The following is a 26,073-nucleotide window of genomic DNA, read 5'->3' as shown; positions in this document are numbered from 1 at the left end:
CCTCAGTGTAGCTGTGGGAACTGGAGCCCGTGTTTAAAAAGTTCTTCCACCACCCTGTCAGTGAAACCCAAGGGCTTTGCTTGCCAGGGGTAGGAGTGGGAACATGTTCTGTGTCACTTAGGTCAGTGGGAGATGGTGGGGCATTTTGGATGAAAGTCATTCTTGTACTCCTTTTTGAAGAAAGATGAAAGTAAGCACCTGCCACTGAGAAAAAGTTAGGATGTTGTAGCTGTAAAAAGTGCTACTTTCTACAGTTTTGCATTGTATGATGAAAAAAGAGGGGAAATAAGCAGAGAGGGATCAGTGCATATCTTGGTTCAGGACAGAAAAAGAGATTTTATGATGTGTACATGCAGAGAACATCCAAAAGTGGGAGAGGATTAGTGAATATGAAGGAAAAACCAGAAGGATTTTATGTAATCATGCTTTATAGGATTTTTAGGGAAAAAACCCCAAGAAACTCCAAAGCCACTTAATAGGTCATTATAATTTTGATGCTTCATGTTGCTACAAATTAGAATAAATGAGTCAGATAATAAAACTGGCTTTAAATTTTAAATCCCTTCTGGTATTCACATTTCATGCTTTCAAGTAAGGACAGATACCATATTCCCTAAATTACATAGTTAATATTTTTTAAGTTAAAAAACAGATGTGAAGACAAACGTGAAACTGGAGTCAAGAGAATACTTCAGTGATTTGGAAATCCCCACATAAATGAGAAATTATTTGAAAGAGATCAGATACTTGGAGATATGCTTATACTTACAGATATTCAAATAAGATAAATTATGAAAATACAGATCTGTGTGTCCAAACAAAACTGCTTTCCAAGGTTACAAGTACAGTGACAAGGGGTATAAAAATCTTGCAACCAGAACCACCAGATGCCTTAAATTGTAATCACGGGTTTTGCATACTGTATTCAGAGCAACCTTACATCTGTGTGTTTGAACTGGGCAATTGCCTAAGCCCACCATAAAATGTTTACCTTACCTTTAAGCCCAGAATTAACTCCTTTTCTAGTAGTGTGTTTTGGAATAACTCAGTGATAACAATTTCAAAGAAGTCATGTAGTTCTGCAATCCCATATACAGAGATGACTTTCCTCAGATTCTCATTCTGCTCTCTCTTTGGTGTACAAAGACTCTTGAAGAAAGAGGTTAAATATTCACAACTATTTCATGAAAAATCAAAGCTCATGAACAATCTTTCTTTGTTGATCTATTTATTACTGTCTTCCTTCTTATTTTGGGCTTTTTTTTCTAAATTAAAGATGATGCAATATTTTCAATGCACTGAGTCTGACAGGTGAAGCCACATCCTTGATCTTGATAAAGGTATTTCCATACTTAACTGTGATACTGAGGCGAATAAAATGCATTCTGGAGATCTCACTTCATATTCTTTTAATAGAGCTGCACTTGAGCAAAGTTTTTTTCAATGTTATCTATAATGATGTCCAGTCTTCCAGATTCAGTTGCTAAAGTTAATTTGGACTCATAAATAATTTAATTCCCAGATGTCTAGCCTTTTCAGAGGGAGACATATTAGTTGTTGTTCTTGGTCTTCATCTCACTTCAGTGAAAATTTACTTATTTTTATCTATATAAAAGTCTGCAGAATTCTGCAAATGTCCTTTGACTATGGTGCACCAGAAACCAATTTGCATTGCTTTTTAAAATACATTATCACTATACTCTGACATCTCACAGTGTAATGATCAAGGACTAAAGATACCTTACTATCACTACTCAATTAAAAGGCACTGATTGTTGTCCAACGTAAAAGAAGAAGCTGACCTGAAAGATGTCACCAAAGAATTCAAAAAATTCCAACATGTTTGGTCCAATTAGATTTGGGTGGATTTGGTCTCCGGGTGGAAAAGCTTTTGAAAATTAGGAATAGCATGGAGCAAAAGGTAACACTTAAGATTTAACCCTATGAATAGTGAATAACTCTAATTACCATAGTATGATGACAATTGAAGATACCCATGTTCAATTATTATGCCAAAACCCAGTTGACTGTATGCTTATTCTAGCATTCAAAAAGATCATTGTGCAAAGAGCATGCAAAGGCTGCCTAAAGACTGGTTTTAAATCTTTGTGGTACAAAGAGAAGTATGTTTATGGAGCAGAAAAGTAGATGTGGGTCAAAATTTATGCCAGGTCAGAAATCTCCCTGTTGTGCATTGCAGTTCACCAGCTGCATGGAGAGACTGGCGTGAACAAACAAATACTGTTTTGACAGTTTGGTCACACTGGGCGTCAAGAAATAGTGGTCACTTCAAATGTTACAATATACTACCAGTTTTAGAGGTTTTGATTTCTTAATATACCCTGTTTTCTCCATTTACCACTTTTAAAAAACAGCTCTGAAGTAAGAAAAAATAACCCAGTCCTTGCTCAAGTAACATCTAAGGGAAAAACCTTAAATCTTCAAAGCTGATAGATCTGCCCATCCATCTTTAGCTGACTGGAAGTGGAATGGTTATATCTGAACAATTGTTTATAGAATATTAAATCACAAGATGCTTTTCCCCCACTGATATAGAAAGTAGCCATAAAAGAAAGTTCAAAGTGTCTCACTACTACAAGCCACCATTCATCTAAAGATAAGACTATCAAAATATTATTTTAAAAACAATCAAGTTATCAACCTGTTTTACCATTTCACTTAGATTAGGAATTGGTGATGTGTTACCATTTGTGCTTAATGACACTAGCTATTTTTTATTAGCTAGTATCCTCTTTGTAGGTAGAGCAAGAAGCTCAAAATTTATTATGGTTCTCTTGATAGAACTGTGTTGGAGTGAAGTAGAAGCTTGATTCTAGAAATTTCCTCAGTTGATAAAAAATGAATTCTTGAAAGGCCCGGACTTTCATGAATTCAAACATATGAAAAGACACATCAAAGAAATGTGAGATATTTGCAATTACTGACAAGAAATAAAGAAGTGTGAAAAAAACCAGACTGCTTTTTCATAACCCAGCAGGTAGAAATAAAGATTTATGCAAAAGGCTACTTTAATTTTCTCCTTGCTATTATTTTTCCTCTCTTTCCTAGAAACCAGGGTGCTCCGTTATAAAATATCTACTAAAAAGCCATATTAGTTTAGACAGAAATTACTTCAGAGTCAAGTATTTTAAACAACTTTTGCATTCCTTAATATTAAGCATGTAAAGTATTTATAGGTTTTTCTACTGTTTTGTGTCTTTATTTGAAATTCTCTGTGATAAAAATGCATTCATAAGAGTGTTAAATGACATCTGACCTCTTTGAATTCTAGTCATGTGATGAATAATAGCTTTTAAAATAGTTAAGTGTAAATACAGGAAGATGACTAAACTCCTAAACTTTTATCTTCTAAAAAATTCCCATCACTGCCAAAGCTGGTGAAGCTCCTCTGATGGTTACAGTGGTGGGAGCACTAGTGCAGAAAGGCATCCAAGTGCCCACAAGCACTTTCATCACTGTACCTACTACCTACCTCCTGCAAATCTCTGTTCCTGCCTTTAGAAAATGACTGGCCACACATTCCTTGTCACATTTGGTTTTCCTCTCACAGAGCTTATTGTTGGGAAACTTAACATAAATACATAACAGACAAGGACAAGGACCAAATTTGTTTAGCGAGGCTGCCAGCAGGCTTACTGTACTACCCCCTTTCCAACATTTAAGGAATGCAACTATCTTCTCTCTTTCCTTTCCCATGTAGCTTGAGAATTACATCCAAGACAGTATGAAGAAAGAAATGGTAGAGATCCAGCAAACTGCAGTGCAGAACCAGACTGCAGTAATGATTGAAATAGGCACAAACTTGCTAAATCAAACAGCTGAACAGACCCGCAAATTAACAGATGTTGAAGCACAAGTAAGTAATGAATTTCAACCTCAAAATGCTTCTGCTTCCCAAATACTACAGCCATACATTTAACACTGTTAAGTGTTACACGCTTCTGTTCAACAATTAGAAGTCAATTGTTGTGACCCACAGTTTTACCCAGCTTAAGGAAACATTAGTATTTGGTAATACATAGTTCCATCTCAAGCCCAGTGTTGTCACTGGGGTGATTTTCATTACAGTAGCGTTTTAAGTAAGTCTAGACAGCCAACCGTTAAATAAATATTTAAAGAGAATGTATTAAAACTACTATACTATATTCAGGCATCAGTTGGGTCCTAGTGCGCTTTACTCTCATTACTAATCTTAGCTAAATGAGTCTTTTCAAACTGTTTTTGTTCCATTTACCAGCTTAATTGCTTTTTAAAAATGAAATCTTTCATTTTTTATTTTTTTTTAAATTCTCAAAAGAACTATGTCTTTTTAATTAATGTTTTTACAGATAACTCTAAGTGGGATAATAGTTCATTTCCAGCACAATGCACTGCATTATGGTAAACAAAGGGATACATAAATTTGAGATAAATAAAGAAAAAAGAAATTAGGAGGCTGCTAGAAAAGTATATTCACACAGAAGTAAACTTGTCTACCATACATTTGTTAACTTCAAACAAAAAAAAGAGGGTTTTAATTGAAAAGCATTAAGTACAATAAGACATTCTGTTAAACAGAATGCAGATATTAGCAGAAGAACAAGTCCAATCCATGTAGAGTGGTTATGTATTTGCAGCTTTGCAGGTATGGTAGGAAGGTGCAGATCTTTAATCGCCCAAACAAATAATGGATATATCATGCAGCACATAATATTTTGTATAATATAAAAAGTATGCAAAGCCTAAAATCTGTGTTAGACACTTTACAATCTGTAGAATTCATCCAATGAATTAAATTACGTTTTTTTACCTAAATCAAGGCTTTGTGAACTCTTTGATAAACTGATAATTCATAGCTTATAGGCATGCTGAGCTCAGCTTTCATTGTATTATTCAGGAGCCTAATATTTTGCACATGTTGAGACAATGTATTTATTAATTCACAGTAATGTCTTTATGGAAATTATTCAGTTATTTTCTGCTTACAGGAAGAAAATCATCACTGTAACTTTCCTTCTCTGCTTGAAATTACTGGTGACTGGGTTAAGGGCTTAATTAGCAACATAAGGAAATTAACCAAACAATTGCTCTCTCAAGGACACTTACTTTTGGCAATAATTTTCAATTACACTTAAGTGTGAAATCATGTCCTGAATGACTGTTTAACATGAAGGACATGAGTAATCAATTCTTCCTGTCAAGGAAAGCCAAACTCTGTTGAATTAAAAAAAAGCTATTTTAAAGCAATGAGAATTTCTAGAAAACTTGCCTTAAAGTAGTGCAATACAAACCCTAGAGTATCATATATGTTTCCTAGTATCTGCATTTCTTCATTTAAAGATGTAAACAAATTGTAAACAATACATAGAAAAAAGGTAATATTAAAATGCAAAGAATGAATTGATTGAAGTGTTGTCACTTTAGTTGATTTGTTTCATGTGTTTCATGAAACATTAGTCATGTGTTTCACATGATAAACACTTCAAAATATAATTTGGAATTGAATAAAATAGCTAGGAGAGAACTATCAAGTGATTTCATGACTGTATGACTGTGCCAAGATTTCAGCGAGAGACTTACTTTCAACACAAATGGGGAAAACAACTCAATTCCTTCTTTGAGCCACAACCGTCATAGTTCCAGTAATGAAATAAGAATTATCGTAACAGAGGGGAAGGTATAACATCAAAGCTAAAGTACACAGTAACTCTCATCAGAAACATAGCATACTACTGAAATATTCCCAATGATATAGTGTAAAAACAAAATTAGTTCAACTCTGTGTATTCTTCTTCATTCTGATTCTATGAACATTTGTGCCTAAATTAAGTGTTGAAAAATATTTTTTAATCATAGGTGTACATAGAGATTGGCATGATTTCACAATATAACAAAATTACAATTTATTTAAAAGACATATCTTTTAAAAGAAGTTTTTTTTTTTTTTTGTAAATTTTTTTTAGGTATTAAACCAGACAACCCGACTTGAACTTCAGCTTTTGGAACACTCTGTTTCAACAAACAAACTAGAAAGACAGATTTCAGATCAGACCAATGAGATAACTAAATTACAAGAAAAAAACAGGTAAGTTTGCACAGCCCAATAAAATGCTGTTCCATGAAGTGCCCTTCTAATAGTTTTAGAAGCAAATGTACTCAAGTAGGAAAAAAAGGGTTTGTACACAAGCTCTCCAAACTGATTACAAAATGTTACCCACACTCATTACAAAAGTCATATATTACTTAAAGCCTAGGAGATTCATGAAGGTTTATTCTTGTATTGTGTTTATATGCTGTTCTTCACTATCTAAAGTTCTCCTTTATATGATGAGGAACTTAAGGCTAAAACTGAAACAGTACTTCTGTTGTATCCAATTTATATTCTTCTTTAGACTTTTTCATATGAATTTGATGTAAGCTCAAACTAATTGAGTGCAACCACATCTCCAAAATTTTATTTCCATGTAGCACATAGCTATCCTAATGATTAACCAGGTCATTGTTACAATTTTTTTACCTAATGTAGTGAGAAAAATAAAGCACTAATCATATTCAATGTTCCTCAGGAGTCCATGTTTTGAAATTGACCAATATCCAACTATTCCTCCTATCCTCTTCTGTACTCGGCTGTGGCCCAAAGACTCATACCTTTTTTCAGCTAGCTTCATTTCCATATCACCACAGTCTTATTTTACTTTTGGCAATAAATAGTTTACAGAGGAATCTAAAAGCAGCAATAACAGTAAGTTTTCTCCTTCAAAGCAATGTTTTTCAATGAGAACCATATGTGCAAAGTGCTTTTGCTTTGAAAGAATTAGCTTAAGAAACCCAGGAGACGTGTTTTGACATTTTTGTTCACTACTCTACTACATTTATATATGCTCCCTAAAGGCTTTATCTACCAACTTAAGAAAAACAAGCATCCTTATCAAATGGAAAGTAAAGGAAATACTGATTTTTAAAAGGTCATGTTTTTTGGTGTTGAACTCAGCAGACTTTAGACTACCCTTGTAACCATCCACATAAAACACAAAAGCATTGTTTCTCACCTAACAAAATACAAACTGCATTGAACTAATCTATTTGAAACATAATTATATATAAGGTTCAGGATTTTTTTTTCAGTATCAGCAATGGATTTTAAGTGAACTTCTCTCTTCTGCCTATGCATCTTTTAACATCTGCTTTCTCAGAGTCTATATCAGAACAATTAGCAGTGAAGTAATGTTCCTGACCAGTTACCTAATAATACCAGCTCCAAAACAGGAGAAGGGTAACCCATCTTCAAGTAACTATTTGCATATTTCCCTGTCTTAATGCCATAACATTTATGTTAAGCATGTATTTTGTTATAGGATATTTGAAATGTTCATAGTTACATCTTTAAATAAGTTTCATCTTTTAATAGGGTAAACCCATGACAACTTAGTCACTTTACCTTTCCTTTAATAATGTTGAATTATCAAACACCCAATTGTTACACTTTTAAAGTCTGCAATAAACACTGCAGTAGATAATGTTGTTTATTAGAGCACTTACAGAATAAATTAAAGCATTTGTATCAAACTAAACTTGCATTTAGTTGTCTACTGCTTGCATAGCATTAGAGAATGAAGTTGAGTGTTTATGAAGAAACTTATACAACATGCTTGATTCTCTTGACATCAGCTCAAAAGTGTTTCTGGAGAGCCTAATTGTAATCTTTTATTTAGCTTTTTAGAAAAAAGAGTTCTTGAGATGGAAGACAAGCACATGCTTCAGCTGAAGTCAATAAAAGATGAAAAAGATCAGCTTCAAGTCCTAGTAGCCAGACAGAATTCTATTATAGAAGAACTAGAAAAACAGTTAGTTACAGCTACAGTAAACAACTCAGTTCTGCAAAAACAGCAACATGATCTGATGGAGACGGTTCATAGCTTGCTTACTATGATATCGACACCAAACTGTAAGTCAAAGCAGACATATCATTTCTGCTATTTCCTAATTTGTGTACACTGGTACCTATAGTCTTACAACTAGTTCTGACACACTTCTGCTTCTCATAAAGTCTGTATTTTTTCCTTAAATGTTGCATCTGAGTTAATTAATCTACTTTTTAGGAGGTGGAAGAAACCACGACATTGTTGTGATTTCTTTTCAACATTTTGTTTATCTTCTCTGGTTTATTTATCTTAACCAATGCTCCAGTGGCTCAAGAAAATACAGAGAAGCCAAGTATTATTCATCTCATACGGCATTCACATATGTGGCAGTATACACTTTCTTGACCAGATATCTAGGTGAGACTGCATATTGTAGGTCTGCAACTTTTCTTCCTGGCTCACAGAGATTGTTTCTGCCACCTCTCAGTGCTTTATGCACACGGAGTTTATCAAAGAAAGGATGAATTATAGCAGCTACCAAAGGCAAAGGAATAAGCACAGGCATTGTTTTTAGCCCCCAAAACCAGAAAGCACCGGGCCTGGGCAGCAGGTACTCCCACAAGTTTTTCACCAAGGTATCCTTGTTCATCCTAAAAATCCCTAAGCCTAGCAAACCTTATAGGCAATAATCTTACCCCTAAATGCCTGACAACACTGCAACAGATCATAGTCACCAAGAATAGCTTTCAGATTTATGCAGATTCACATGTGCCATAAAAAGCCCACACAAACCATAAACTAAAAGTTATGACTACACAGGATTTAAACATTCCCTGCCTTGAATTTCATGTCTGATATGGAACTTGGATAGATTAAGAAAGTGTTCTAAAAGTCTGTAGAATCTGGCACAGTTGACTGTAAAGTTCTCAGGGCTGAAAATACAGAAGCATACAGAACCCCTAAAGAAAGGATTTAAAATGAAATACTGGGAAAAATGGGAAAAAATGTTAAAAGTTGTCATTAGAATTTAAAAGACATTAGAAGGGGTCTATGATACATTACTGTATGGTGGATCACAGAAAAGGAAAAGGGTGTTTGGAACTCCTCACTTTTGGTATTGTCCTATATGTTATTGTCATAACATAGGTTGTAGGTGTTTCTAAACAAAGTAAATTCCAAGTTTTTTTGTCTTCATAACTGACGCTATTCCCTTAAATACCAAGGCTGTACATGTTCCTGCTGATGTTATCTGCTATGCTAGTGCACAAATAAGTAAACAAGTCAAAGTCATGTTGGCTACAGCACCATTAAACCCAGAGTGGAAAAAATAATGAGTGTTTGCCAAAAAGACAAAATTAGCAGGGAAAGCTTCTAAGACAGTATGCAAACAATAGAGTGTGGAAAAGCAATTAAAACACTGAATGTGTTATTTTTCTATTTAAGGCAAAGCACTTAAACAGGTAAATAATGAATAAGCAAGCCAAAGAGAACATAATAAGCAACTGTAATATAAGCACATATTTATATGGCACCTAAACCTTTGTAGTAACTGACTGTGATTGTTAGATTAAATTAAAAGGGAAAATACACAGAACCAACCCGAGAAGGGTCAAATATGAAATATCAGTCAGCAGGCGAAATGCCAGGAAATTCCAACCTCCATAGTTAATAAAGGACTGAACAAAAAGATGAACCTTAGATTGTTCTGTTGAATAAGAAGGCTTGGACATAAGAAAATGTATTTTTTACACAAATGAATTCCAGAAGGTACGTATCTTTAGTGAGTTGGGCTGACCTATCAAGCTTCAGCTTGGTACCTACAAAATTGTTCCTGCTCAGCACAGGGGCAAAAAAAAAAGCTTAAAACCTCTTAAGGGTAGTTTCACAGTCTGTTGCATTATAAAAGGTTTCATAACTCATTTCATAATATAAGAGTACTGGCCAAAACTCATCATTAACCTAATCATTTGCTACTTAGGTATGTATACAATAGTAGTTAATGCATGCCTAGGTTGTAATGCATATAGGAGTCCAGCCAGGGCAATGACTGGAAGCAAAAACTGTTCAACTGAATGAGATGCAATATCCTGAGTTTTCTCATTCAACATAATAGTAAGTGTTGGCACTTTTCAACCTATCAAACAACCACAGTCCTATCAGCATAATGTCTTTAAATAATACAAAGTAACATCACACATAATAAGTACCTTGATCTGTCATTTCTTTCAGGACCAGACATCTTTTTTGGAACTTCTTTAAGCCAATTACACCATAAATTGATTCTTTGTAACTTTCATTCATCTCCTCTTAATGTCTTCAATTTCTATTGTATTTTTAATAGCTAAGAACAAATTCATAGCCAAAGAGGAGCAAATCAGCTTCAAAGACTGTGCTGAAGCTTTCAAATCTGGACTGACAACAAGTGGAATCTACACTTTAACAGTTTCAAACACTGCACAAGAGAAGAAGGTAGGACGACTATAAAGAGCTACCTAGCTGTACTGCATGTTACATGTTATTTGATCTAGCAAATATGCTATTTTAAAGGCTAGTTAATAGTGAAGTTTACTACTTACCAAGTTTTTTTATAAGCTTTTAATCACTCCTAGATCCAAGTATCTCACAGGAAGAAAAAAGTCCTTCAGGTGAAATCTTGGCTCAGTTGAAATGAATACCATTTTGTTGTGTGCTTCATCATGCAAGAATTTCATTCTTTTCTCCACATAATTAATTTAATTAAATCAATAAGGTAGTGTAATTTCTTTATAAAATCTGTAACTCCAACAGAGTTGCTCTGCATGATCAGCAGACTCCTGTCTCCTTTGAGTTCTTAGTTCCTTCATATGCCCAAGGGTCTTCAGGTGGCAAAAGGAGGTAAAGCCTGGGGCATGAAAGATTACTCATGGATTTATACTCAGGAAAGCAATCTCGTAGTACTGGACTCATGTATGTGTTTCAGTTCTTTGTCTCACAGAGTTTTAAGAACATTTGTGTAACAATTAGATTAACAATTAGACACTGTCTAACAGAGAGGTCTTTTCTGGGAAATACTGCCCTGGAAAATACTACTACTGATTAATATAAAAGGTGAGTTTGCAGGGGCTTCACTAGATCAGTTTAAATTCCTCTATGGATATTTTTTCCCCTATGTGTTTAACTGAAATGAACTTCAATGTCAGTTTAAGTTAAAGCAGTATGCTATACCTCTGTAGAGAAGACCTTGAGCTAAAAATGGCACTCATTGGATGATACATTGGATACCTGACAGAGATGCTCCACCTACTGAAGTAAATAAAATGATAAAGCTTCAGAGAGTATAATTTAGTTGAAACAATCAATAGAATCCTAAAGGGAAAAAAGTCGCAAGTGGATTGTGAGGATAAAGAACCAAAAACCTGGAGCAAGTACTTGGAGGAGTGGGGCTCCCATGATAAAGGCACAGCAGGCTGAGGAGGCTAAGGGACATATGAATATTAAAAAATGCTTAATATATTTCTTAGACAAACCCAAAATAATTTTATTATGTTTTTATTTTCTAATTTCTACTGTAGATATTTCCTTTACACAAAAATTTAAATATTTTACAGAATTCCTAAGGCTCTACTTTTTTGCATTAGAAAAATTAACAGAAAATGTAAAAAAGCAGTGGAAAAAGAGGTGCAATGTGGAAAAGGAATTGGTAAAGCTCTGACAGAGAAAGCATTTTTTTTTCCCAAGCAAAGGTTTAGAAATGAAGTTCACCGGTGACTAGACTTTGGAGTGCCAGAACTTCATTTTGCCCAAGCCAGACTGTGATCTTTACACTTACGAAGCTCACAGCTAAAGGAAATAAGGAATTTGTTTGGGTAAGATCTATAAAATACAATAGATAAAACCTGTAATTTTTTGTAGATATAATCCAGAGAAATTATTTGCAATCTGCTTCTCTGGGAAAAAAACCCCACAAAAAACAGAAGAAGAAGCTGGCTTTCCTTCGGAATAATCTAGTCTAAATACATCAATTTCACAAGAAAATGAGTTACATAAGATGCAATGAAATGTTTTATTGTAAATGGAGCTGAATGGCATTTAAATAGCATAGGTATCTACAACCACAATTTTTAAGAGCTAAAGGAGATGAAAACTACTGCATCTCCAAAGTAATGGAATGCAGCAGTCTTTGTTAGACAACTCAGGAATTACATTCCTTGGATCTCTTACTGTGACTTGTCTCAAGCTTTTATCTTGGGTTTTAATTTTACAGTCAAATATAGTATACAGAGCATGCATAGTTTCTAAAAACTGACACAAATACATGACATATTACAGAATAAACATTTGTCATAAACTTTAACACTTTGTATTTTCAAAAGTACAAATTTCCTAGACTATAAAATATTAAATGCTTTACATTAGAATATGGAGGTTTTAAATGCTTAATGCAAATATCCTTTTTGGTAATTTACTATGTTAAAAAAAAAGTAGTTAAAATGTAATAATTTCACTTAGTATTAAATCAGTAATTTAATAATATTAAAGAATTAAAATCTTATTCTGTCCATTTCAGATAGAAAAAGACAGGTAAGGTTTTACTTACCCCATGACACTGAAAATAAGAGACTAAAAAGTTTTAACCTGATGCTGATTTTTTTATACAAATATAAATACATAAGAGGAGTTGTCAAGGGAAGTGAAGGTTAGGGACAATCAACATGTTACACCATTTTCAACTGTTTATGATGTGGATAGCTACTCAGACCAGGAAACAGAGTGACCTTTTTTACTTGCCAAAAGTGCTGCACTGCTGTTTATGTTTTTGTCTTTTCCTCTTGTAACACCTTCTGACCCAACAGGCATATAAACAACTTCTGTGTAATCTGTAACTGATCTCACATTACTAATTTGTCTCCCATCATAATCCAAAACTAAAGAATTGCATACGACCAGTGAGAGGAAAACAATTATTTAATTCCATTAATATTTTCAAACTTTCCTGTTCTGCAACAGGACAAAAGCTAATTCCTTTTAAAAACACCGAGGAAAACAGTAAAAGACTGCTGACACGAGCAAAAATGGCAGAGGCAAAACTATGAAAAGTCAATAGTTTTATGCTTACAGCAACCTCATGAACCAATTAGACTGTAGTTCTTATCTAGTCACATCTCTAGGAGATAGAGATAGCAGAATACAAAAATCATTGACACAATGACTCCAAAGTGTTCAGACAACAGCCGAAAGTGATGCAAAGAGTCACTGCAAAGATGTGGCGACTGCACTTGCTTTGCTTTAAAAACTGCAGTGGCTCTTTATCCTGTTAACTAAGCCTGAGCCTCACCATTCACAAAGCAGGTCTGAAAACACTTATACCCCAAATACCCTCTTACAGTGCTACAGCTGCTAGAACTGTAAGTACTGAAGCACTTCACAAGATACATCCAATACTCCCTGTTCCAATTTGTTGTAACTTGAGAGGCTAATCTCTTTATTCTTTTTGGCATCTGTTTGAAGACTCCTGCTGCCTGCCTAATCTTGGTATCTATTTTTATTAGTTTTATGAAATGTTACATCTCTTTCTTTTGAATATAAAACCTAGAATAGGTTGAAAGGTCAGAAGAGTTCTCTTCTAGTAATGGTGTTAAGAGAAAGACTTAGAGTTGATTGACATGAATTTTTTTTTTGTGTGGAAAAATTATACTCCCAAATTTATGTAAACTTCTAAAAATTGTTACTGGTAAGAAAAATCCACATGAGGTTTTTATGGTCATCTCTTCAATTTCTCATTATGTTTTTCAGTTTCTAGTGAGTTGCTTTTTCCTTTGGGAACTAATTTGCAGTACCCCAGCATTTATCTCAAAGAATCTATAGTGTCTATTAAAGCTAGTTGTCTTACCACTCACTTAAAAAATGGATACTAACTGTAACAGGAATATATTATGATAGACATTCACAGTCATTTGCTATTTATATTTTATATTTTATATTTTTATATTTTAATCTCATTAGAACAAAATAAAGTACTATTTAAAGGCATTGATTTTTTCAGAGTATTAATTCCAACTAAATTGAAGTTTATACAACAGGCATAAAGGAAATTGCACATAACATTCAAAACTGTCAATTAACAACTACAATAGCAATATCAGACTGAACCCACAGCTCAAATAAATTAATACATGGCCTCCCACTATATATTTCAGAGAAGAGTGAAACAGTCCTATTGTCCGTCTGGTTGCTTATACTGTTCTTTTAAGTGGGGTAAAGCTTCAGAGTCAACAACTTCATCTACAACCAGTGATATTTGATCATAGTTAAATGAGCTTTTTAACTTGTATTGATGCTTAAAAAAAGTATTTGCATCTGCTTTAGCCATTTCCTAGTATCCTTCTTCATAGCCCTCTGCGGAAATTAGTTTTCACATATACATTACACATCATGAGTTAGCCTTCTAAACCAGATTTATCTTCTCTTACAATACCTTATCTTCAGCCTTTCCTTTGAAGGGAATTTTTATTTTAACTAAATTAATTTATACACTATCATCACATTTTTACCAGTCATTAAATACAGATGTCAGTAAAGCCAAACAAAAAACAGGCTTTGAGGTGTAAGGAATTGCATACATCAGTACAAATTGAGGTTTCAATTAAATTCCATTCACAATACATACTTTAAAAGGTATCTAACTTTTATCCAACTTATCAAATCTTTTTCCTTATTTATTTTATCTTCCAAAAAAATCTCCAACTGAATGTCTTGTGATTTTCTGACGTTGACCAGAGTCTACTGCAAACTTATAGTACAGTATCTGCTTTGGATTTCCAACGTGCAACAGCCTCTTGAAACACTAATATATTTGATATTTCAGCTGTAAGGATTTTTTTCCTTTCAAAGGTCTGATGCCTTTCAACAGTATATATGACACTGCTTGAACTGTAAATGCTCTGATCTATATAAATATATAGATGTGAGTATATAACATACGTACAATACACATACCCTAAAAGAGTGAATGATATTGAAAACTTAGTAAAGAGTACACTTTACTTCCCAAAATGACACACTTCACCACAGCACAGAAGGAAACTGGCTTCACTGCAGTCATACTTTTTCAATGAAGTCTTTTTCAGGATGTCTAACAGTTCAAAGAGTTCAAATCTGCTAACTGCTAACCCTGATAAGACAGTCTCCTACAGAAGAGGATGAAAAAGACATTACAGCTTTAGTCCCACCCAGTCATGATTTGGGGCAATTACAGGCATATTGTGAAAAGCAGCAGTTGGGCAAGAATTAAGACTACTGAGAGAGTAAGACTACTGTTAAACAAGGAAACATCCAAATTAATAATGACATACTTGCCTAGTTTTTTTTTTAATTATTTATTTAATTACAGATGAAATATCCTATAGAAGTGAAGAAGTCAGGTCTCGCCTCTACTACTATAAATGGGAAGACACAACTTCACTTATTGGATGAAAGATCTAGAATACAGATTAGAAGTTAATGTAGTTCAGTACTCAAACTAGAATTCAAAAATTTTCAAAGATGTGAAGTGATTCTGAAGAAGGCTTTGAACTTCAATATCTTGGCAGAAAGTGGTCAAAAAAATTAAACTTCCAAATGAGAAAACATTAACCGAGAATTCTCCAAACAGAATTCTTGTACAAGAAATTCAATCTATTTCTTGAAGATATTATAAGTACTAACATGCAATTTAAAGAGATACTGACTTCAGTTTGACTTTCATTGTACTGTCTTACACCAGCTTAGCTCCACTGACTTCACACATCTAGTTATAAGTTCTGTTAGTTTTGGAAAAGCAGAATTAGATGCAACAATTTGAAATCCTTTCTCATGAAAAATTGTACTAGATATTCTTATATTCACAAAATTTTATTGTTAATTTATACCTTACTTCTCCCAAATGTCACTCCAAAATTCCAATTAATTTTCAAAATACTTTTTTCCCCATCAGCATCTCTGCAGTATATTGGCACTTTCAGTAATACCTTTCACCTCTGGTGCTGAAGTGATTTAATCTGGGAGACTGATTGAACAAGTCACCTACAAACTTGAATTTTACTGTGCCAGGGATGCACTTATTGGGTATTCAAAAACTGAATTCAGTGAACTGCTTATTACATGTCAGTTCTTTCAAATTTTTAGCAATAATTTGGTAAATTCAAAGGTGATGTATGAATGTTTCGGAACATCATATTGTTCCTTTTTGTTCAGGCATAGAAGATGTTCACTGCAGCCTGTATAAGAACATGGCTATAAGATACAACTTTCAGATAATACACTTAGATTTAACTTTGGGGTCAGACCATTTGCAAAGGCTCTGAACAATGACTGTGATAATAAAAATATATTTCAGTTTCTTCATTGCCTGAACTTAACAGTATCTATGCTCTGACAAGTCATGGGAAATTTGAATGGATTTCTCACAAAAAAGATGGAGAAGTGAAAGGTGTCATTTGTTAAGGTATTCTGTTAAGTGTGATATATACTGAGGAATCACATTTATTTGTGGACAACCACGACTGATTTGTATGAAAGCTGTGAAAACTTGCACTTTTAGGAGAACTCATATTTTGCACATGACTTGCCACTATATAGAATGATGCAAATGACATGATTTCTAGTTTTGTTTTGCTGTGACTGCATGCACTTAGTCTGTTACATGCTTACTTTGGTAGGCCTACTGTGACATGGAAACTGGTGGAGGAGGTTGGACAGTTATTCAGAAGCGAGAAGATGGCAGTGTGGACTTCCACCGGACGTGGAAGGAGTACAAGATGGTAAACAATGTTCTCTGCAGCCTTAATATCAGCTGTTATTATTATCTGAAATATAATATGCTAAATTTATATTAATAGCATCCTTAGAATGTAAGCAACCTTAAAAGTACTCTTTGTCCTCAGATGCTCATTTTGAAAATGTCAGAATAGTGTAAGTTGTTTGCCTAAGCAGACTTGCAAGTGCGATGTTTGTTTTTAAAGAGAAACCTTACTTTTTTTTAATCAACTGTTCCATCGTATGTCTACATTTTTTGAATTGTTTATATTTGTGTTTCTAGTGGCGACAGTAGGAACTGCTCCAAATCTACTAAGTAGTATTGATTCACTGTTTCAGATTCCTGAGCTTGTCCTTGCTGAAATCAACTTTTTGAAACATTACAGGTCAATAATCCCTGTGGACACAGTAAAATTCTTAGTTGACAGGCTGAAAACTATTCAACTTAAAACCTCATAAAGTGATCTTTTCAAACTCAAAGGAAAAAAAAAACCCACCCAAACAAAACTATTTAAATATACAACTTGAATTACAGGGATTTGGTGATCCTGCTGGGGAGTACTGGCTGGGAAATGAGTTTGTTTCTCAACTGACTAATCAGAAGCGTTATGTTCTTAAAATACAACTGAAAGACTGGGAAGGAAATGAGGCATATTCATTATATGACCACTTCTCTCTAGCAAGTGAAGAACAAAAATACAGGTAAGCAGTAAAATCAAATCTAATTAAAAAAATGTTCTGATAGTAATCTTTCTAAACTGTGTAGATGCACGGCCTTATTTCATACAAATCATGACTATTTTCCAGTTCACTCAGAAAGTAGTGTTTTCTCCATTTTTCATTTCTTGCCTAAAACAATAATTTCTTTTTCCAGAGGAGAAAAAGCGTATTTTACTAGTGCATCCTGAGTGAGTATAACACACAAAACACAAAGATAACAAAATCATATGGAATAAGACAGGATACATGTGCCAATATAGTGGGTAAGAGTGCACAGTCATTAGGACAACAGGAATCTGTCTGCAGTTGCTGTCAAATCCTGATTCCCTGCAATAAATGCATTTCTGGAAGGTGGATGACTAAGATGAATCATACTGCAAGGATTTTCCTTGTCAGTGGCTTCTAGGAACTGTTCTGTTGTCATAAAGAGTACACTGAAGTGAGGTGGCCTTATCCTTCCATGAGCCACTGGCTAAGATTCTCAATAACTCTCCTGCCTGTGAAAATGGAGGAAATGTGTATTTCACCCACCACCAACTTGTCAATTTAAAGACCAAATTTTAATGGACCTATTATTTATGCTCTAATCCTGTAAAATGTAAAGGTTCACAATTTCTTCTAAATTCTTGGTTAAAATAATAAATAATACAAATTTAAAATAAATATTTTATAGAAATATTATCATAAGTATTATCATATACTTAAATAGTATCATAGTATTACACATTTTGAAACAGTACCAGCCACAGCTGAAATATATGGGCATTTCATAGTTCATTCACCAGGCTCTCTGTAAAGCAATAAATAGTTTGATTTATTATAGACAAACTAAACACTTCACAGTATAACAGATGCTTTCCTACTACATGGTCCATGAAATGTTTCTTTGTAAGAATCTTGCAGATTCATGGAGCTTTGAGTGACTGGACAGAAAAATGGTCTACATTTAGATGATTCTCTCCAAGATCTCTAGCAACAAATTGTTGTAAATAAAGTCAACCTGACACCTGAGAGACCTGATGCTGTTATTTCAATTCAGGTCTTATATGCAAACAAAGCAATTCAAAACTACCAACATCTGCCCCCCACAAAATACTAGATCTTAATGCCTTGGTAGTCTTTAGTTGTCTCAACTCCAAAGCAAATATTTTTTCATCTGGAAACAGTCAGAATCTACAGCAGAGACTTTTTGAAAGCAATGCTTTAAAATACTTAGAAAAGCAACTTTTGCAAAATGGGTGATTACCCTTGTCCATTTACAGTATTAAAAGATAATCACTGAAAACTAAGATGGTAAAAGCAATTTTATTACAATAGGCAACCAATCAAGGAATTCATCATAAAACTGAGTGGTTTAAATAATATATTTAACATTACAAAAAAGAAAAAAATCCAAAGAAAAAATTCAGTTAAGAACATCTTCCACGGCCCATCCCTGGCAGTGTTCAAGGCCAGGCTGAATGGGGCTTTAAGCAACCCGATCAAGTGGAAGGTGTCCCAGCCCATGGCAAAGGGGTTGGATCTAGATGATCTTTAAGGTCCCTTCCAACTCAAATGCTTCTTTGATTCTGTGATCCATTACATTAAAAAGATTAATACATTCTGAATGCTGGAAAGATTATGAGTTGGGCCATAAAACGGAAATTTCTTCATATTAAACTGAGATCAGAATAGACTTTGTTTGAATCAAACTTCCTGATCTCAAAACTATGAAGTCAAACCAGGTTGCTCAGGGTTTTTCATTTGGGTCTTGATAACCTCCCAAGGTTACAACCTACTTGTCTTTCCTCATGGTAGAAAGCTTTTCTGATATGCAGTCAAAACATCTCATTTCAATCTCCGTCCATTGCCTCTCATCTTCTCTTATACTAAACTGTACCTTTAAACATTTATTATCAATGATCAATAAATAACACTATGCCTATATTAGACTACAGATGATATTTGAAGATCCAGCCTAGGCTCATACCTTATACTTGGAATCTTCAATACAATTTATGTTAGAAATTGGCTTACATAATTTTGAACTCATCTTAAGAAAAACCAGTAATTTTTAAAAAGATATTTTAAAGAAAACCTGTAATGAACTAATCCTTTGAAAGTGAAATGAATAAAAATTAATTAATTAATTATATTGAAATATAGGGAATATAAAATGGGTTAAAATAATCTGTTAAACTACCAAAGACAAATTCTATCATAAGCAGAGAATTACATGCAAGATGAAGACTGATTGGGGGACAAGTTAATTCTCCTCAGACAATCAGATCTCCTCTTTAAACAAATAGAATACCTCTGAGAAGCATGAGCTATTTGATACAGAAATGCAATCACCAGAAAGATACTGTGGGAGCTGAGGGTTGAAGTCCCTCCAATTCAAGGTAACACAGGAACAGCTGGGTAATTGTCCTGCCCAGTTCAGTGCCCTGTGTCTGTCCCCACTGAGATTGCATTGGCACTCATGCAAGCAGATCCCTATAGCAGCAGCCTCACTGAAAGCTTACCTTGCCAGGGAATTGAAGCAAACTGAATGAGTGAAGCAAACTGTGATGTGCTAACACTAAAATTTATGAATGATGTGAAAAGGATAAGTAACTAGGACAATAGAAAGGTAAATATTGAGAAACTTCTAAAATATCATTTACTAGTTCAGAACTAGTACTCCTAGTAAGGCTGTCATCTCATATATATGGGGTTGTAATATTAAATTGCTGTGTTGTACTAACAGCAAAATAGGAATCAAAAAAGTTTTGGTTTAAACCAAATAAGTGAGTTTAATAAAAATAGTTGAGTGTAATAAAAATAATTGCATGTACTGTTGCATTGAAGTACAACAATGCACTTTCAGCATTAATAAATACATGATCTGCATGAAAAATCCTAGAAGTTACTGCCTACTTGCTCTCTTTTTCTTCTAATATGACATGAACAAACACATGTTCATTAGAATATTGTGCTGACTGTTTCTGTTCACATGAAAACATTGTACTGAAAAACAGCTTACAGCAGCACATTGGCCAGAAGAGAATTAAACTATTTGAACCGGATATTTATTGCAAATTATTCCATTATTATTTTGCAGACATCTTCCATCAACTTCCATGTAATAATTGTTTTTCCATTTTTCACTTCTACAGGATTTACCTTAAAGGACTTACTGGGACAGCGGGCAAAATAAGTAGTATAAGCCAACCAGGAAATGATTTTAGCACAAAGGATGCAGACAATGACAAATGTATTTGCAAATGTTCACAAATGCTAACAGGAGGTATGAATGTTTTTATGTTTCTCAGTCTTCCTATTTTTATTGGCACTGAAGTTGTCTACGAGATAAATAATTTTGACTTAGTAAATTTTGATTATTAAAAAAGTTCAAAACTCACAGAAATACTATATGGTGACTCTAGATGAAGTATTTTGACAAAAGTTAGTTAAAATAAAACAAGAGAAGTGAAAACTGGGGGGAAGATAATTCCCCGAAGTTGGGGTAAAAGCAAGTCTCTAATTGTGGAACTAATCAGACACACAGCAGATTCCTCTTCCAAGGAATAAGGTACATTCAGAGATCACAATACAACTCCTTGCAATAAAAACCAAAACACTTTCACAGATTCAGCTGTCAGTGAAATGGCTTCTGATTCTTTAGGCATAAGCTCTTTCCCTAACTACCCAAGAAGAAAAACCCCCAAGTGCTGCTGTGTGCTGCAAGTGCCACAGAAGTGTACAAGAATTTAATTCCTAATTTCAATATAGTTAGGAAGTGGTAAAGATACACCACAGATATATCTACATTTTTCTAATGATTGTTCACTAGTTATATTTGAGTTCTAGGTGGTATTTTTATCTTCAACTACACAAGTAATTCCATATAATTTGTTCATCTAGAATTCCAATTTCTGAATGTAAACAAGTGCTTTGTAAATTTGGCTTCTCTTCTTGTTATCTCTTAAGCAGTTGTTCATTTTCCTATAGCACAAGCTCTAAGAAAAAAAGACAGCTTCAGTTTATCCAAAAGGACAGTTGGAATACTGCCCTGCAAAACAGAACACACACACTATTGCCACCATAACAGAAATATAAAAATATTACTTTATTAATAAAAATAATTTTTTCTTATGACCCACTAAAAAGTCAGGACTATACACATACAAAGCACATTTGGGCTGTTTTTTTCTCCTTTTCCTTCTTACAAAGTTTCAGGAGGTTTTGAACTGAACAGCCCAGAGAACTGAATAATTCCTCTAGAAAGAATTAAGAAAGGAGTTTAAATCTGCGAAAACAGGAGTTTACTAAAAAGGAGATAAGACCAAAGGCAACTCAGTATCATTATAGTTCTGCTTCAGAACTAAGTTGTGTTCTGCTTCAGACTGTCAGAAATGTTTGATGTGGATAATAAATTGATTGAGCACTTTCCCTTTTCAAATACAATGTACTGCATAAGATTCAAGAATATGGAGTTGATACACAAATGCATTTCTGTCCTGAGTTTGGGGCACATATTTTATATGGACACTTCCAAATCATAAGAAAAAACCCTGGGTTTCGATTCCTTTCTCATTTCCAGACAACAAAGTGACCTTAAATACTATTTTGAGAATTACTTCTGCTGATGTTTGTCTTCTGTCTTGCAGGATGGTGGTTTGACGCATGTGGTCCTTCTAACCTCAATGGAATGTATTATCCATTACGACAGAACAACAACAAGTTTAACGGGATCAAGTGGTACTACTGGAAGGGCTCGGGATACTCTCTCAAAGCTACAACGATGATGATTCGACCAGCAGATTTCTAAATGCTTTGTCATTATGTGAATTACGTATTGTATAGTCCTCAAAGACTTATTTTACCAAGCAACTTGTCTCATTTTTTCAAGCTCAGAAACATGCACTAGTGTTCTGAAGGGGTCAGTTCAGTACAGTTCCTGAACTGCAATCGCCTTGATCAGCTAAAGCTCATTATTATTCAACCAGACACAATGTCTAAAGCATTGACCTGATATAACAGTGATTTGGCCAAATGACTCAATAAAAAGAACATCCAAGAAACCATCAGACAACTTAAGGACTCTGTTTTACTGATCATTTATGTTATGTATGTGTTAGTAAATAACTGGAACTGTGAAAAAAAACCTAAAATAGTTTTAGGAATACGCATTTCACCTCACCACTGAACTTTAAACATTAATATAAAACACTTAGCTAGTTCTAGCTTAGTTCTAGCTAGATCTAGAACTATTTATCATTTGCGTCATGTGTGCCCTGTATGTACATAAAAAAACCCCAACTTTTCTGTAATTAGCTCAATCCTATAGTTAGGGAATACATTCTTTTCCCCCATAGTCTCCTAAACAACTTTTTACACTTATTTGAGAATTTTTTCCAGTAGCCTGTATGACTGTGTTTAACAGAGGACAAATAGCATTTAATAGTTTGCATTTATTCTTGGGAAATACCATTTACAAAAGTCATCCTTTTATCAGTCTGTTTCAGTCACTGTCTTTAAATTACAAAAAATCCCTATGAATTACAATATAGCATGTATTCCTATACATTTTAATGAAGATTGCACTTTTTTTCTTCCCTTGTCATTTACCTGTAAAATAACTGACCAGTACTTTGTAAACCAAGACAACGGCATTAACATCAGATGTCCAGTTGTCTGTGACAATCATGTATCACCTCGTGATGTAATATAACTATATGTTTTGTAAAAATAACCTAACTGAAAAAACATATGCATGTTCTTTGATACAATTAAATTTATGCTTATGACTTAAGATACAAATTACTACATTTTAAGAACAGGAAGAAAAATAATATGAAAATTATCTAAGGTCACACTATGGTTTTTTTTTTCAGTAAGGTTAGGACTTCTCCCTAAAAATTCTCTGTAGGTAGGCCCTCAATGTACACCACAATGTGAATAAATTACTCTACTAGGTGATCTTTCCTTTCCTCCCCTCGCCCTTCATTTTATTACTATATGCTTTAAAATTGCAAATCAGATTGGGAAGATATTTCTTCATACATCACAATAATTTAGTGGAGGTTTTTCTCCAAATTATGTTTAGTTTTTAATTCTCGTGCTTATTCTCTGCCTAATATTTTTGTAAAACTTTGATCTCAGCAGATGACTGAATTAGTTACAATGCAAGAACTTAACCCAAAACAAAACAAAAACCCCAGATATATTTCCAGAAGTTAACTTAACAAAAGGTGTTGTTAGGGCAACAAGGCTTGTGAAGGGCCTAGAAAAAATATTGTACAAGGAGGGGTGAGGGATCTGGGGTTGTTTAGATGGAGAAGAGGAGGCTCAGGGGGAACTTCATCACTCCTTACAATCACCTGAAAGGAGGCTGTAGTGAGGTGGGGTCTGATCTCTCTTCTACACTGCTGGCAGTGACAAGCCCAGAAGAAATGGCCTTAAGATGAGACAGGGCAAATTCAGATTCAATATTAGAAAAAAAAAAAAAAAAATCAGTGTTACAGTGGTCAGGCATTGGAACAGGTTGCTCAGAGAGGTTGTGGAGTCACTATCCCTAGAGGCGCTCAAGAGGCATCTGGATCTGGTGAGCGATGCTGTTTACAGGTTACAGTGGAAGTGCTGTGTGGACGGTTGGACTGGGTGATCCTGTAGGTCTCTCCCAACCTTGATGATCCTATGTTTCTATCTTGAAAATAGTAAATAGTTTTGATAAAGATTGAATAAATCTCTCCATTTTATACTGACAATCATTAAAGCTGCTGTCAGAGTACCCCGCCACTCACTCCACCACCATTCTTCTTCACTGAATATGTGTCATCATTACTAAGTGTAGCAGAGACAAAAAATATTTCTAATATTACTTCATGATCTGATTTTATATAAACCTAAACAATGTAAATTGTCACTGTCTGAAGAGTTCCATAAAATAATATCTATGTATTTGAATTTACTGTTTAGTATTCTATTGTTTTTCATAGAAAACTTGTAAGGATATACATATCCCAAACTAAAGAAAAGATACTTCCCAAAATTGCTTTCACGAATTTTCAAGAAATGTCTTAGAGAGAAGTCTAGAAGAGTCATTAACTAGTAGAGGGGCCACACATACCAACAAACACACAGCATACCAAGAGAAGCCTTAAGAGCTGTCATTTTTCAGCCTGGAACAGTGAAAGGGAAGGGGAGACCTTAATGGTGCCTGATTGAGGGCATAGGGAGGACAAAGCCAGACCCTTCTTGGAGGTGCTCTACTATGAGACAAGAGACAGGGACAACAGGCAGTAAATACAGTTTGGAATTGGGGAAAGTGAATTTTCCTTTTCATTTATTCATTTGTTACCAGCAGGGTGGATTGGACAAGTCCCTTGGAGCACAGTGTTGAACTAGACAACCTTCAGAGGTCCCTGCTAATCTAAAATACTCTATGATGCTATGAAATTTAATAGAAATGCTGAGTCTACATTACTGCATTTCCTGTGTTGGTACATTTAATCAGACAACTAAAGAAAATAATCCCAATATTTGAGATGGTAAGCATATCCACACCAATAATTAAAGGAAAGAGAAAAAAAGCCAACAAAACAAACAAACAAAAATCTTCCAAAATGTTCTTAAAAACCATGATGGCATCTGAATGCTCACCCTGCAAAGAAAAGCAGTGCTAACTTCTGGTTGACAATAACTTTCTTTATTTTAGTAAGAACACCCTGTATGACTAAAATAATTCAATGGCTAGTTTTGATTTGTTGAAAAAAAGTTCATAAAATTGGAGGCTTTCTGATGACTGTTGTGGGAAAGTGATCAAAAATACTGATGTGGACACTGAATGGATCAATTGTTTAAAGAGACTTCGTTTTGGGGGAAAAGGGATCAATTTATCAACATAAATGTAACATTTTGGAGAGGCTATGTCTTTAAATGACATTTCATCTAAAGAAGATTGCATGGCTTGAGCACCAAAGTGAAGCAACAGGAGGACATGTCAGAGGGAAGGCAATAATAGGAAACAGAAGGCTGCAAAAACTGCTTTCGACTTGGTGCAAACAAGTAAAACATAACAGCAAGGTAACCCCTGCTTTTAATTCCTTCCTGTAATCAAATAAACAGTATGTGAAACTAGAATGGACTTCCATTTTCTCTAAGCACTTTGTAGGAAGCAGGAAAGAAACAAGGAAAAAAATGTGCAAATAAAACCACATGAATAAATTAATGCTCAAATAATAATCGCATCTTCAAAAAAAAATAAGGTATCTGTTACAGTAAGAAATTAGAGTGACTGAATAAGGAATGGTAGAGGAAATATTGCCTTGGACTCCAGCTTCATTCCTTTGCAAGAACAGCACATTGCAAAAAGAAGTGATTCAGGTTCTTAGCACAACCCTAACCTCCCTTAATTTTACATTCTCACCATCTCTCAAATTCTCCTTACTTCAGCTTCAGGAATAAAACCTCTAAATGGAATCTCAAAAAAACCCCCAAAAAACTCCAAGAGGAATCACTTCTAAAGAATGCTACGTACATTGTTACTGATAGCATACTTTGTTATTAATCAAGGCAGTCTGAAAAGAAACAGAAAACTCAAAACAACTTAATATGAAATTCAGTGTAGATTTTTTCATAGAAATACAGAAAAGGGGAAAAAAAGAGAATATGCTTCTTATTTATTTTTCACATTAAGTTTTACCATTCTTACTGTATTTGCTGTATAAAACAACCTACTTTCTAATTTTATAAA

At 34.2% G+C, this 26,073-nt stretch overlaps 2 protein-coding genes across 6 annotated transcripts in view; one reads left to right on the top strand and one right to left on the bottom strand.

Annotated features, from left to right (window-relative positions):
• Positions 1–26,019, top strand: part of ANGPT2 (angiopoietin 2) — a 45,277-nt gene extending 19,258 nt beyond the window's left edge. Inside the window, exons 2-9 of one of the 2 annotated variants that reach the window (XM_038131619.1) lie at positions 3,722–3,877; positions 5,964–6,085; positions 7,713–7,945; positions 10,204–10,331; positions 16,538–16,639; positions 17,170–17,336; positions 20,492–20,622; positions 21,986–26,018. In XM_038131619.1, coding sequence (XP_037987547.1) covers positions 3,722–3,877; positions 5,964–6,085; positions 7,713–7,945; positions 10,204–10,331; positions 16,538–16,639; positions 17,170–17,336; positions 20,492–20,622; positions 21,986–22,146 — 1,200 coding nt within the window. In that variant the 3' untranslated portion in view covers positions 22,147–26,018. Of the gene's footprint in view, positions 1–3,721; positions 3,878–5,963; positions 6,086–7,712; positions 7,946–10,203; positions 10,332–16,537; positions 16,640–17,169; positions 17,337–20,491; positions 20,623–21,985 lie in introns of both variants that reach the window. The other variant, XM_038131620.1, reaches the window with a different exon arrangement.
• MCPH1 (microcephalin 1) overlaps positions 1–26,073 on the bottom strand; it is a 123,881-nt gene that overhangs the window by 53,868 nt on the left and 43,940 nt on the right. The gene's annotated exons all lie outside the window — the stretch shown is intronic.

This window comes from Motacilla alba, chromosome 3, assembly GCF_015832195.1.
Source record: "Motacilla alba alba isolate MOTALB_02 chromosome 3, Motacilla_alba_V1.0_pri, whole genome shotgun sequence".
In the NCBI taxonomy this organism is placed as follows: Eukaryota; Metazoa; Chordata; class Aves; order Passeriformes; family Motacillidae; genus Motacilla; species Motacilla alba.
The sequence above is the reverse complement of the archived record's forward strand: the minus strand, read 5'-3'. Positions and strand labels throughout refer to the sequence as shown.